Raw genomic sequence first — 15,011 nt, 5'->3', positions numbered from 1 at the left:
GCAAACCAAATTCAACAACACACCAATAATCCACCATGACCAAGTAGGCTTCATGCCAGGGATGCAAGGATGGTTCAACATATGTAAATCAATAAATGTGGTTCACCACATAAACAGAAGCAAAAATAAAGATCACATGATCATCTCAATAGATGTGGAAAAAGCATTCCACAAAATCCAGTACCTTTTAATGATAAAAACCCTCAACAATTTGCATTTCCCTGAGGATTAGAGATGTTGAGCATTTTTTCATATGTTTCTTGGCCCTAAGTCTATCTTCTTTTGAAAAGTTTCTGTTCATATCCTTTGCCCACTTTTTAATGGAGTTGTTTGATTTTTTCTTGCTGATTTTCCTGAGTTCTATACGGATTCTAGTTATCAGCCTTTTATCGGATGTACAGCACGCAAACTCCAGTAAGAATGGCTTTTATCAAAAAGTCCCAAATGTTGGAATGGATGTGGAGAGATAGAAACACTCATACATTGCTGGTGGGACTGCAAACTAGTAGAACCTCTATGGAAAGTAGTATGGAGATACCTCAAAGAACTAAAAGCAGAACTACCATTTGATACAGCAATCCCACTACTGGATATCTACCCAAAGGAAAAAAAGATATTCTATAAAAAAGACATCTATACTTGAATGTTTATAGCAGCACAATTCAAAATTGCAAAGATGTAGAAACAGCCCAAGTGCCCATCAATACATGAGTGGATTAATAAAATGTGGTGTATATATACCATGGAGTACTATTCAGCCATAAAAAATGGTGAACTACCTATTGTAGTATCCTGGATGGAGCTGGAGCCCATTCCTCTAAGTGAAGTATTCTAAGAATGGGAAGAAAAAACCACCACATGTATGCACCCTTAAATTGGTACTAATTGATCAACACTAATGTGCCCACATAGGAAGTAACATTTACAGGGTGTTGGGCAGGTGGGAGGGGGAGGAGGGGATGGGTAAATTCACACCTAATGGATGTGGGGTACGCTGTCTGGGGACAGGCACACTTGTAGCTCTGACTTGAACAGTGCAAAGGCAATTTATGTAGCCAAAGCATCTGTACCCACTTAATACTCTGAAATGAAGAAAAGAGAAATGGACAATTTTTACTAACCAGTAAGTAACTGAAAACATTCATATTAAAAACAAATCCTTTATACGTATGTATATGCATGCAATAAAAAGTTTTCTTCAAATTAAAAAAAAACCTCCATAAATTAGGCATAGAAGAAATATATCTCAAAATTATAAGATCCCTATATGCCAGACTCACAGCCAACACCATACTGAATGGAGGAAAGTTGAAAGCATTACCCCTAAAATCTGGAGCAAGACAAGAGTTCCCAGCGTCACCACTTCTATTTAACATAGTACCAGAAGTCTTAGCCAGAGCAATCATCAAGAGAAAGAAATAAAAGGTATCCAAATCAGGAAATAGGAGATCAAACTATTGCTTTTCATTGATGATGTGATCTTTTGAAAATCCCAAATGTTCCACCAAAAGACTCCTAGAATTGATAAATTCAGCAAAGTCTCATGTTATAAAATCAATGTACACAAATCAATAGCATTTCTATATACTAATAACAGTCAAGCTGAAAGTCAAATCAAAGACTCAATACCATTCACAATAGCTACAAAGAAAATAAAATACTTAGGAATATACTTAACCAAGGAGGTGAAAGATGTCTACAAGGGGAGCTGTGAAACACTGAGGAAAGAAACTGCAGATGTCACAAATGAATGGAAAAACATATCACGCTCATGGATTGGTAGAATGAACATTGTTAAAATGTCCATACTGCTCACAGTGATTTACAGATTCAACACAATCCCCATCAAAATACCTATATCATATTTCATAGATCTAGAAAAAATAATTCTATGCTTTGTTTGGAACAAAAAAAAGAGCCTGAATAGGCAAAGTAATCTTAACCAAAAAGAATAAATCTGGAAGTATCACATTACTGACTTCAAATTATACTACTAGGCTATAGTAACCAAAACAGCACAGTATTGATGAAAAAATAGAGACACAGACCAATGGAAGAGAACAGAGAACCCAGATATAAAACTATTTACTTATAACCACCTCATCTTCAACAAAGCAGACAACAAAATACACTGGGGAAAGGAAGCCCTATTCAATAAATGTTGCTGGGAAAATTGGATAGCCACATGCAGAAGAATGAAACAGGACCCCTATCTCTCATCATATACAAAAATTAATTCAAGATGGATAAAAGACTTAAATGTAAGCCATGAAACCATAAAAATTCTAAACGAAAATGTAGAAAACGCTCTTCTAGACAGCAGCCTAGGCAAAGAATTTATGACTAATACTCCACAGGCAATAACAGCAACAACAAAATAAATAAATGGGAGTTAGTTGATTAAGTTAAAAGGCTTCTGCACAGCAAAGGAAATAATCAACAGAGTAAACAGACAACCTACAGAATGGGAGAAAAATATTCCCAAACTATATATCCATTAAAGGGCTAATATCCAGAATCTACAAACAACTCAAACAAATCAGCAATAAAAACAAATAACCCCATTAAAAAGTGGGCAAAAGACATGAACAGAAGTTTTTCAAAAATGCTCAGCATCACTAATCAACAGGGAAATACAAATTAAAACCACAGTGAAATATCTCCTTATCCCTGTCAGAAGGGCCATTATTAAAAAGTCAAAAAACAATAGATTGTGGCATGGATGCAGAGAGAAAGAAACACTTATACACTGTTGGTGGGACTGCAAATTAGTGCAACCTTTATGGAAAACAGCATGGAGATTCCTCAAAGAAATAAATATAGACTTATCATTTGACCCAGCAATCCCACCACTGAGTTATCTACCCACAGGAAAAGAATTCATTTTATCAAAAAGACATCCATGCTCAAATTTCTATTGCAGCACAATTCACAATCACAAAGATGTGGAATCAATCTAAGTGCCCATCAATTCATGAGTGGATTAATAAAATGTGGTATATATGTATATAGCATGGAGTACTACTCACCCATAAAAAGGAATTAATTAATGTCTTTTGCAGCAGTTTGGATGGAATTGGAAACCATTATCCTAAGTGAAGTATGCCAGGAATGGAAAAACAAACACCACATGCACTCTCTGTAACTGGGAACTAATCAATGGGCACACATGGAAACAGAGAGAAGTAAAAGTCATTGGAAATCAAGAAGGAGGGAGGGGGCAGGAGAGGAGGGGTAAAAACCTACCTAACAGTTATAATGAACAGTATTTGGGTGGTGGGCACACTAAAAGCACTGACTCAAGCATTACAAAAGCAATTCATGTAACAAAAACATTTGTATCCCCTTAGTATTTTGAAATAAAAAAGAAAGAAACTGTATGTTCAGACTCTGAATCTAAAGTCTCTACAATCAAGGATATGAATGAATAATGTCTGATTTTCCTGTTTGGTATATGAATTTCAAGAGCTCTCCAAAGCATGATCAGATTGTGAAAAGAAAATTTAAAAACTGTTGGAACCCCCAAAACTCTTTAAGTCTTGAGAGAGATGTGACTGTGAGCTGAGTCAGGTAACATGTTTGCAATTCTGCTTCTTAGATTATAGCTTAATTCTTCCTCATTGTTTTTGTTCTGTAAACTATTAGGAAAGACCAGAGACCAGACCTCTGCCTTCTAATTACTGATCTTTGTTATAGATTAACTACTTCCTTTATTGTCCTGTACCCAAGTCAGACCAAATGACACTGGAACAGGGACTCCGTGACAGTTACATCTTCAGTGTGGAATGTTAAATGTACCTTTCCCGAAAGAAAAAGACCACCTCAACTAATTAGATCATTGCAAGTATGCATTAAGCCTTACATAGAAAGATGTTGAAATTCTGCTAAATTTCCCTGAAGTTTGTCTGTATAAATGATGCTGAACTTTTACATTTTGGAACACTGACTTCCATTCTTTGGAATCTGTGCTTCCCAGGTGGGTCCATCTTCAACCTCTGCTCTTGAATAAACTCTCTTTAAACTAAATTCTGGCCTTTTTGATTATTTTAGGTTGACAAGATCAAAGAACTTACAGGAAAAAGGTAGACAAAGTCTCTCTAATAAAGTTCTCTCTACTCCACACTGACTTCTGCCCTTACAAGAATGTAATCCAGTTGCAGTGCTGTGTTAGGTAGAGCTATGGAACTATTAATAACAACGGCGAGGCACTGGGAAAAAGAAAAAACAAAACAAAACAATGAAAGCTGTTTCATTTATTAAGTGATGATGACACGACCAAGTGAGCATGTCTACTATACCCTATTTTAAGACTAAAAAATATTAAATTTGTACATTACTAGAAAACTCTGGAAATGTAAAGAACTGCTTGCATATTTAGGGAGCTCTTTTGGATGCCATACTCAAATCACCCTGAAATCAAAGCACCCCTCTTTCCTGGCAAGGCAGAGGCGACGAAAAAAAAGGAGGCAGGTCTCATGGGCTCGGCAACCCACGCGCCAGCCCGTCGGCGCCCCGAGAGGCTCGCGGCCCCCTGACCTGTCCAGGGCCTCGACGGCGGCGCTCCCGGCCATCCTCCTGGGGGACCGACCAGCTGGGGGCACCGGCTGTGGCCGCGGGCCCGCGCCGACCGACCGGGGAGCTCTGGCTGATACTCACCCGCTGGGAATACTCTCCTTCTTCACCATGACAAGAGAGGTGTGGGGCCCCCACGACCCAGGGAACCCCGCTCTCAGGCCTCTTCCAGAGCAGAGCCCAGGGGCAGCTACGGCCATTGTGGCACCCACGTAGGCTGCGGGTGACCAAAGCCGGTGGCTCCCGCCAGGCGCGCGGACAGAGACGAGGGCGGGAGTGACAGACTCTGGCGCCTCAACGCGAGCCACAAGCCGGGGGAGCGACGAACAGATGAACCGGACAGAACATTCCCGAAGGCGCACCGCCGGAGAGGGGACGCATCGCGCATGCTCCTGGGCCGCCGGGAGCGCCAGCCGGGCTGAGGGCGTGAGGGGCGGGCGTCAGGAGCGGTGTCGGTCGGTTGGTGAGTGTTCCCAGTCCGCGGTAAATCCTCCGTCCTGCCTCTGCTGCCCAGACCTAACAGAAGTGCGCTGTTCATCGAGGTGAAAGTCGTGCCGCCTGTTATGAGTCCTCGGATCCTTCCCCGTCAGTCCCTCCGGCACCGGGGTCTGCGGCTCTGCGCTGTGGGAAGGACCGGCGGGCCGGTGTAGCCAGGGCCGGAGCCGCGCGGGCCGCCGGGACTTGGAAGTCCGCAGGGCCGTCCGACCCGTTAGTCATTCCCTTTGGGAATTAATAGGGTTGAAAACCGCTGCTTTTTACAGCGTTTCAGAGCAGTGCTTGATTTGCATCAAATGCAGGTCAGCATATTGAATGCCTACTGTGTGCTGAACGCCTTGCTAGGACTGGTGGGTGTAGGCAAATTCATGTCGCAGCCCTCGTCTGGGGTAAGCAGAAGGATGAACTTGCAAGGTAGAATGTAATGCACAAAAATTAACAATACAAACTGTAAGTGCTATTGGAAGTCAAAGGCCAGAGTCAGAAAAAACTTCCTGGAAGATGTGGAGTTTGAATCAGGCTTTGAAACACGGAATGCTCTCCATTAGGGGAAAGTTGCAAAAATCAAAGGATGGAGGTGTCAAGGGACTGTAAACAAGAGTTTGAGCCTGCTGTAGTTAAAGGTTGTTGTTGGAGAGTGGTGAGCGAGGCTTAGCTGGGGAAGTGGACATGAGGGTCCTTTGACTTCACTTTCAAAAAGGGCCTTTGAGTTGACTTTTTCTCCAACTGACGGCTGTAGTATCGGCACAGAGATAAATCTACAGGTTTGAATAAAAGACATCACAGGATTTAAATGTGTCGAGTTTCTGGACCTCATGGCCCATGGTTGCTCTATCAATTAGTACATCTTTATAAATCTTGTAATTAACTTGTGAATACCATAACTACATTGCATTGTATGTGTTAGATATAAACTTTCAAAATACGGTACTACCTGTTTCCACATTTATTCAACTTTTCTGCAGCAGAAGTCCCCAAAAAGGGAATTAAGTACAAATCTTTCTTGATCTACAAGCCTTGGTTCTGAGAGCAGTGGGTGATTTAGTTTTGATGGCATTCAAAGACATGTATAAATTCACAGATGAGAAAATCCTTCGTCAGCCCACTTGTTCCTAGTTTTTGATTTTGGAAAATAAGATCACAGTTAACTAAAAGATGTTAATTTTCAAACTTGTCAGATAACGGAATACCTGGAAGTCATGATACTTTTTGTAGAACATTGTGAAATACTGCTATATCACACTTGACTAAATATAGAACTTTTTTGTTAAATTCCACTTTTATTTTTATATCCCAGTACTAGGAAAGGGTAGCTGGTGCCATATATTTAATAAATTTTTATTTTGAGAAAATGCTATCTGTTGCTTTACTTTTATCGTAACTTTGAATGAGACCTTAATTTTTGATATAGCATCCTAATTCAGAACAAAGAAGTCTGGAAGACCATGATTTAAGAAACAGAGTTCAGAAAGGATTCGTCATACTATGTTATAATAGATGAACTGAGATAAAGGTAAAAGTGGGTTTTGGTCTGAATTCAGATCTGCTAAGGAAGGAAAGTGTATTAATACATTTAGAAAGATTTTCAACAAGAGCTGCGGGAAAATTAAAGGAAAAACAAATTTCTGGTTAGCTCACAATTAACCAAAGAAATATTATTGGATACCAGAATATGCATTTTGTGACCATACCATACAGTAGAGATTTTTTTTTTTGAGATTTTTCTATAATTTTATTCTGCTAGCACTCCTGAAACCAAATAGCATGTGACAGAAGTAATCAAGATGATTGAAAATTGTGCCAAAAAGAAGTCTGTGCTGGTTCCTAAGGTGTATTTCTATGCAGTAGTTAATAGTTCAGCATTCTGTCCCAACTAAAGCAAGTATCAGGGGATCGATCCTGCATAGTCTCATGTACTTATGTGGCAAGTTGGACTGTACAGTTGTGTCTGGAGAATTGCTTGGATTTGCATTTTAGCCTTTATGTTGAATGATACTCTGCTGCAAGGTTATTTGTGAAGCAAAAAATGAATGTGGAAAGAAAGAAATCCCATAGAGTCTTTTCAGCCTCCATGATCAAAAATATTTTCATTAAATTTAATGTTTTCTACAATTTGGAAATACGAGAAATTGAAATTAGGTGATTACTTCTTATTTTGTTATGTTACTCTCAACAAGTTGTTCTTTATGTTTTTTTTCTTTTTTCTTTTTTTTTGAGACAGAGTCTTACTCTGTTGCCCAGGCTAGAGTGCCGTGGCATCAACCTAGGTCACAGCAACCTCAAACTCCTGGGCTCAAGCGATCCTTCTGCCTCAGCCTCCCGAGTAGCTGGGACTACAGGCATGCGCCACCATGCCCAGATGATTTTTTCTATATATTTTTAGTCGTCCAGCTGATTTCTTTCTATTTTTTTCTTAGAGATGGGTTCTCGTTCTTGCTCAGGCTGGTCTCGAACTCCTGAGCTCAAATGATCTGCCCACATCGGCCTCCCAGAGTGTTAGGATTACAGGCGTGAGCCACTGCGCCCGGCCTGTGTTTTTTTATTATTAAATTGGTGTTTTATTGGATTTTTGTTGGGAAATTGCAGAAGTTGGCCTCCATCCCAAAGATTCTGTATGAGGGAAAATGTGAGATATGACAAATTCTGACCTTTGCAATCACTTAAAAGTAATGCTTTTGGTTTCATCTTTGGTTTCAATTTCAATTATTGCAGATATAAATTAAGATAGTATAGTAAAATCTATTTTGTTAACATCCTACTTGATAGTAAAGTAAAATTGTTTATATTTTATCACATCTGTTTCCATGGATACATCATTAATAGAAATAAAAATTCTTGCAAAACTACAAATTACACTCTATTTTTGCATATTTCTGTATTCTAGTCTGTCTATGAACAGATCTCCTATACAACCATATTTTTTGAGCTTTTCAAAGGTCCAAGTGATACATTCCTACTTGAATGTTAAATTTACACACACAGCATAAGCTTTAGGAAATTTCATTTCAGAAATCACCATAGTGATAGAGCACTGCTGAATAATTTGCAGAACCCAGAGCTTTCTAAATGCTAAGCAAGAAGCAAGTATTTATACAAATAAAATTGCCTTCTGTTTGCTATGGATCAGAAATGGTTAAATAAACTGGTAGCTTTAATTCCCATACTTTGACTATGGACTTTCAGATCATCTGATACAAAAATAGCTAATCCTCAATTCCCTTACCTTTTAGAAAAAGCTTTAACTGCAGGAATTATAAATTAGGATTATCCTCAAAGAGAACATTGAGTTTAACTGTTGGAGCCAGTTTTTTAACATAGAAAGTTAAACTGTTGTAAGAAGGTAAAAGTCTGTGCTGTAACTTTTTATTTATTTAATCTTGGTATGTTAACAGGCAAAATCTTAAGGGTGTTAATAGTCTTTTAAAAAGTCATTAAGTTAATTTCTTAAGTGCCTTTTTTGCTGATTATACAAAGAATTTATCTTAGACCCGATTCACTTCTGTTCCAAGTCTATTCAGTATTTTTAACCACCTTCCAGACTTCTCACCTGAATGTTCCGTGAACATCCATAAGCAACATCTGCAGATTGAACTCACTAATTGCTACCTCAGCTACCTTCCTATTTTTACAGTACTGAAATGACGCTACCTCTCATTTAAGCCAAAAATCTGGGAGCCCTCCTTGACTCCTCTCTCATTTTGTCCCATACATCTAATTGCTCACCAAATCCTGTGAATTAAGGATTAAATGAATCTTTCTCTGCTTTCCATTCCCATATCTTTTTTTATTCAGATCTTTAGTATCTCTCAATGGCCTCCTAATCAATCTCCCTGCTTCCATATAATATCTCTATATTTAATTAGGTCTGTTTTTTTTCCTCACCATAAAGTATTATACTTTTGGCGGGAGGGGAATTACTACATATTTTAATTGAAGTAATTGCTAAGTATTTTGGAATTTTTTTGTATTGTTGTGAAAGGGATCTTTTTTTATATTAGCATGTAGGGTAGACATTGACTTTTACATATATTCTCTTATATATGTAATATACTTCACTTACCAACTTTCCAATTATATGTAAACTTTTTTGATTGAGTCTCTTGGATTTTCCATGTATAAAAACCTGTCATCAACAAGCAATGATAATTTTGTTTTCTCCTTGCAAGAGTTACATCTCTTAATTCTTTTGTATGTCTTTTACATTAACCAGTATTTTTATTAAATACTAAAGATGATCAGATACTAAATATTAAATACTGAAAATGATAGTATGTTTCTTTTCTGGTGGATTTTGAAGTTTTTTCAGAAAGTCTATACACCGGGCTCTTTTTATGAAAAATTTTGTTTTTAGTTAAATTTAAAAATTTAAATAGCGTACTTTTTATCTTCAAGTATCACAATAGTTCATTTTCTTTTAGTAACAGAATATATCATTCTTAAGAATATTTCTTATTTATTTAGAAAGTAGAAATAAAAGAACGTTGATGAAAAAAGATCTTAAAGAGAAGAAAAGATACTAAAAAAAAGGTAAGGTATTAATGGAGTTTATAAGGATTTTGATTATTCTAACTAGCCCATTATAAATGTAGGATTATCCTGATAAATGTGATATATTTAGTTATATATACAAATCATAAATTCATATGTTAAAAAATAATAAAAGAGCTTAGGGATGAATTGTATTCTTATTTGGTCTGTCAGTCATGTAATAAGGAGCATTAGAGATGAGTTATTTATGTATTTATTTATTTAACCTCTTATTTAAAGATTCATTTATTTATGTGTTTTCTGAGCCAGCCAGGAAGCCATTCCGTACTGCTCAAAAAATATTTTTTTTAGTCAGTGAGTGAAACCTATATGGGACCAGTATCTATGTGTCTCTTAGAGTAACTCCAATTAAGATTCATATTTTATCCCTGCCTTCTAGTTCGAAATGAGAAGTTATGAAAAAGTGTACAGAATCCTGAGAATGGTGGGTGAGATTACTGGGAATTAAAGGGAGACTTCTATCAATCACTTGCTAGGGTTAATGTTCCATCATGCCTTCACAGGATGCTCTCCACTGGTCAAGAGTAATATTAAGTAATTTTAATTGTCTTGAGAAAAGTACCGAAGGTTGATTAAGAAGTAAGGGTACATCTTAGTCCATATTGATCTTATTCAGTAGCTCATAAGGGTGTCTATAGGAACAACTGGTGAATTTTGAAGTTCTTTTGGGAAGTCTACAGACTAAGCTATTTTTATGATAATATTTTCCTATGATCATATCAGTGGCCTGCTTTGATTTTTGACACAAATGCATGTTTTTACTGTGATTGCAATGCTGATGTATGTCTGCTTGATCTTTCCAAATGCACATTAGTTGGGTTAGCATGTACAGTTGTTATTTCAGGAGTCTTTACTATTATAGTTCTTAAACTTAAAATTAAAAACAAATTTATACTCCATATCTTTCTAAAAAGGATTTAACATTGCTAGGATAGTTTACTTTGAGAATATTGAGGTTTAAAAACTGTAAAAGAAATGCTCATTTTAACATACTGAATTTTTGTTGATGGTAGAACATTCCATTAGAATTACAAGGAGGCAGCTAGAAATATGGTTTTGAAAAGCAAAACCATACTTAGGAGAGCATTCAAGGCTGGAGACACAGATTTTGGAATCCATGGGAATACATATGTTCTCCAAAACCTTGGAACGCACCCACGTTTAGGCTATGGGGAGAAGCATGACCATTGATGGGAATAAGTGGCCAGAGAAGTAGAAGGGTAGAGGGCAAGGATACAGAAAGTTTTCAGGAAATAAGAGTACTCAACATTGTCAGATGCTACAGAGTAATCAATCAAATGATAGCTAACACTAGTAGAGTGTTGGATTTTCAAGGTATTTTCATATATGTCTGATCTCACTTGACCCTCCCAAAAGATACATGAAGTAGGCAATACGTGAACACTAATAACTAACCATTGCATTTTGTGATTAAAAGGTCCTTTTTAATATTAGAGCAATTTCTTAATTTAAAAATCCACTATACTCATACTAATTGATAAAAAGATGAAATTTAAGAAAACAGGCAAAGAATATGAATTGGTATTTTAAAGGAGATGATGTTCAAAGGGTGATGAATATGTGAGGAGATGCTCAATGACAAAACAAGATGCAAGTTAATCCTCCCCTCTTTTTTTTTCCTGCAGATGTCAGAAGAGACAGATAATGTTGTAGCAGCAAAAGTTATAGATGAACATCTCCAAAAAGGTGCACAATAAGTATACCCCAACTCTGAAATTCTTGGTTTTTGTTTTTAAAAGATGTAAATGATTAATCCTATCCTAGAGTTTCAACTGGAACTCTAGTTTTCAAAGGAATAAGTTTAAACAAAGTTAAACTTCCTAGATAATACAAGATAGGCATAAGGGAGTATGTAGAAAAGTCAAGGCAAGTAATAAAGATAAGTTCCATTTTCTCTTTCTGTCTCTGCAAACATGGAGAATCCATTAGTACTTGAGACTCTATGACCACAAAGATACATAGATACAGAACCTGCTTCAGGAAGCTTCAAATCTCAGGGAGAAAAGTACATAAATAATACTTGAATCCTTGTTCATTCACCAAGTAAATATTTATTGAGCACCTCTTATGTGCCATCTGCCATTGTATAATAAATTCTGGGAATAGAGTGTAAACAAAGCTGACTAGTAATTTTTAAATTATACCAAGGAATACTGCAGTTAAGAATGAAGATTCTCATTACCTATAGTGATTTAGCTTTATGCTTACTCTTTATTTCCACCATACTTTATGCAACCTTTAAGTACTTAAAGGCAGGGAGGGGGAAAAGAAAAATCCAAGGCGAAATGACCAAAAGGTCCTCCATTTTTTGATGTACCTAGGATTATACAACTTCTGTCTTTTTCAGTTCATCCAGTGGATCATCCAGGGGACGAGCAGAAAATAACACATGGCCTGGAGTGTACACAACAGCTGGAACATTCTTTACACCCTATAATACTGGTTCATTTCCTCTAATAGCTGGCAGAAGTAGGAGTCAGAAGGGTTACAGTGATATTACAAAACTAACATAAGTAGTTAAAATAGGTACCTAGAGACTTACCTCTCTTCAGATTTCTTTCTTTCCAGTTTAATCAAATAGAAGTAATCTGGCTTTGATATTTATATATTTCACAGAGATGTTTATATATATTGTGACTGTTCTCATGGATTTTCTTTCCTAAAAGGAAAATGATAAAATTTGCTCATCTAGGGTTTTTTTTTTTTTTAAGCCAAAGAAAGATTCTGTCCAATAGCTGAGGAAGCAGCAAAAGAATGTGACAGAGGATAATCTGGCTTTGATATTTATATATTTCACAGAGATGTTTATATATATTGTGACTATTCTCATGGATTTTCTTTCCTAAAAGGAAAAAGATAAAATTTGCTCATCTAGGGTTTTTTTTTTTTTAAGCCAAAGAAAGATTCTGTCCAATAGCTGAGGAAGCAGCAAAAGAATGTGACAGAGGATAGAGAAAAAGTCACAAAGAGAAACAAACTTGAGTCCTGATCATAGATGAAAATATTTATTCCAGATGGAGAAGGGGAAAGGGATGCCTATTAGTCTTAGATTCTAAGCTCTCATGGGGCAATGGCCCGGTTTTCATAATTGTCACAAGGCTTAGAAATGCATGCAACTAAGATATTTATTAAATGTTTTTGCTGCTATTGCTATTGACTTATAAGAAAGTATCATGAACTATATTGTGTTGGTTTCCTGATAGATTTACGTGCAGAAGAAAATCGAAACATAGTAAACATGTTGAGAGGCAAAGTAAGAGAAAAGTTTAAAAATGCTAAGGTAATGCTTTTTAAAATTTGCTATTTTTGAATACACTGTTTAAGTGAGACATATAGCGTAATAAACTTTTCTTTCTCAAAACGTAGCTGATATTCAGTCTTAGTATAGCTCCTTAATTCCAAAAAGTTTCAAGTTCTTTCTCGTGGTTTTTTTTCCCTTTTGTCCCATAACATTCCTATAATGTCAAACTTAAAGCCAAGAAAAATTAAATGATTTGATCACAGTAATAGTATTAATAATTATATATATAATGAATATATATATAATATATATATATATACATACACTTTTTAAAAGAAACATTGAAGAGGCTTGACTTTTATCCATTTTGGACAAAAGACTTATGAGCACAGTTATGTCTGTCTCTGTAGAGATTGATGTATGTTGTGTTTCAGATTAATCAAGGTGAAAAATCTTCAACTCAACACATTGATAAGGTATGTCAATGTTCTAAAGTGAATAACTTTTTTTCTTTACTTTTAAAAACAGCTTTATGGAACTCTACATATATCTTACAATTCACCCATTTTGAGTATATGATTTAATGATTTTTAGTTAACTTGCAGGATTATGCCATCAACACTATAATCCAGGTTTCATCACTCCAAAATAGATCTCTCATGCCCCTTTGCAGTCACTCTTTAATCTTACTTGGCATTACTTTTTATCCTAAAAAATTATAATAAAATATCATTAAAAGATTTACTTAGGCACGTTACAATGTTAAAGAGTTTATTTGAGCAGACGGCAATTAATGAATCAGGCAGTACCAGACTGTGGGTAGTTAGGGCTCTACCAAAGGGGCATGAGGGTAAAAGGTTTATAAGGTGCCAGCAGAAGCAAGGCAAAGAAAACATTTGATTAGCTAAAGTGGAGCAATAGCCTTAAAGTCCCTAGTTAGAGATTAGTTTGAAATTTCTGATTGGTAAAACTTAAGTTTCATTTTCCTTGAATATGACCATTCATGCTGAGTTGGTTTCAGTTTGCTTACATAGGAACTCAGGGCCCTAGAGCCACCTCAGTCTAATGGCCTTCCAACTAACTATTTTAACAATATTATAGGTGACCCCAAATTTACAGATTTTCAGTGTGTAATCAATATTTGAAAATTCAATTTGTAATCACATATTTGAAACTTGAAATGACTAAACAACTCATATTTTTGGAGAACTGTATTAGCAGTGGTTCCCAACCTTTTTGGCACCAGGGACCATTTTCATGAAAGACAATTTTTCCAGGGACTAGGGAGACAGGGGGGAATGGTTTCGGGATGATTCAAGTACATTACATTTATTATGCACTTTATTTCTATTATTATTACATTGTAATATATAATGAAATAATTATACAACTCATCATAGGTTAGGGACCCCTGATTTAGAGTACTAAGTAGCTGTAACAAAAAGATTAAAAGTAAAATGTCTTAATTGAGATAGAAGTTTTATTTCTCTCTAGTGTAACAGACAAGTAATACAGGCTGGTAGGAGAGTTCTCCCATCTCCAACATGTGATTTCCATCTCTGGGTCCAATGGTGAAGCTCCAGTTTTTTCATTTGCTAGCCAAAGGGAAAGGAGGAGGAAAGAACCAAAGGATTGCAGCTTGATCTTTTATGGCACAAGACCTGCAAATTGTACACATCATTGCCACTAAGCAAACGTGGGAGAAGTATCTAGGTATTCAGCTATTATTAGAGAGATGGGAGAAAAGACAGTAATGAATAACTAGTAGTTTCTGCCACAAACATCTGAAGTATTTAACTTCACGAATTTTGGCTGGGCACTGTGGTTCATGCCTATAATCCCAGCGTTTTGGGAGGCCGAGGTGGGAGGATCACTTGAGGCCACGAGTTCAAGATTAGCCTGGGCAACATAGTGAGACCTTGTCTCTACAAAAAATAAGAAAAATTGCCCAAGCATGCTATAGTCCCAGCTACTCTGGAGACTGAGGCGGGAGGATTGCTTGAGCCCGGGAGTTTGAGGCTGTGGTGAACTATGATTGCACCACTGCACTCCAGCCTGGGCAACAGAGTGAAATTCCCTCTCTTAAAAAAAACGATTTGCAAATTTTAAAAAGTAAAGATTTTTTTTTTTTGAC

General features: G+C 36.6%; 1 protein-coding gene across 1 annotated transcript in view; it reads left to right on the top strand.

Annotated features, from left to right (window-relative positions):
* The first annotated feature begins 4,902 nt into the window (after positions 1 to 4,902).
* The window catches only part of LOC105818460 (chromosome unknown open reading frame, human C10orf131), a 33,856-nt gene continuing 23,747 nt past the window's right edge, over positions 4,903 to 15,011 (top strand). Inside the window, exons 1-4 of the mRNA XM_012654455.1 lie at positions 4,903 to 5,114; positions 5,163 to 5,280; positions 5,334 to 5,456; positions 11,262 to 11,322. Coding sequence (XP_012509909.1) covers positions 4,903 to 5,114; positions 5,163 to 5,280; positions 5,334 to 5,456; positions 11,262 to 11,322 — 514 coding nt within the window. The remainder of the gene's footprint in view (positions 5,115 to 5,162; positions 5,281 to 5,333; positions 5,457 to 11,261; positions 11,323 to 15,011) is intronic.

Source organism: Propithecus coquereli, unplaced genomic scaffold (genome assembly GCF_000956105.1).
Source record: "Propithecus coquereli isolate 6110/MARCELLA unplaced genomic scaffold, Pcoq_1.0 Scaffold440, whole genome shotgun sequence".
Classification (NCBI taxonomy): Eukaryota; Metazoa; Chordata; class Mammalia; order Primates; family Indriidae; genus Propithecus; species Propithecus coquereli.
The sequence above is the reverse complement of the archived record's forward strand: the minus strand, read 5'-3'. Positions and strand labels throughout refer to the sequence as shown.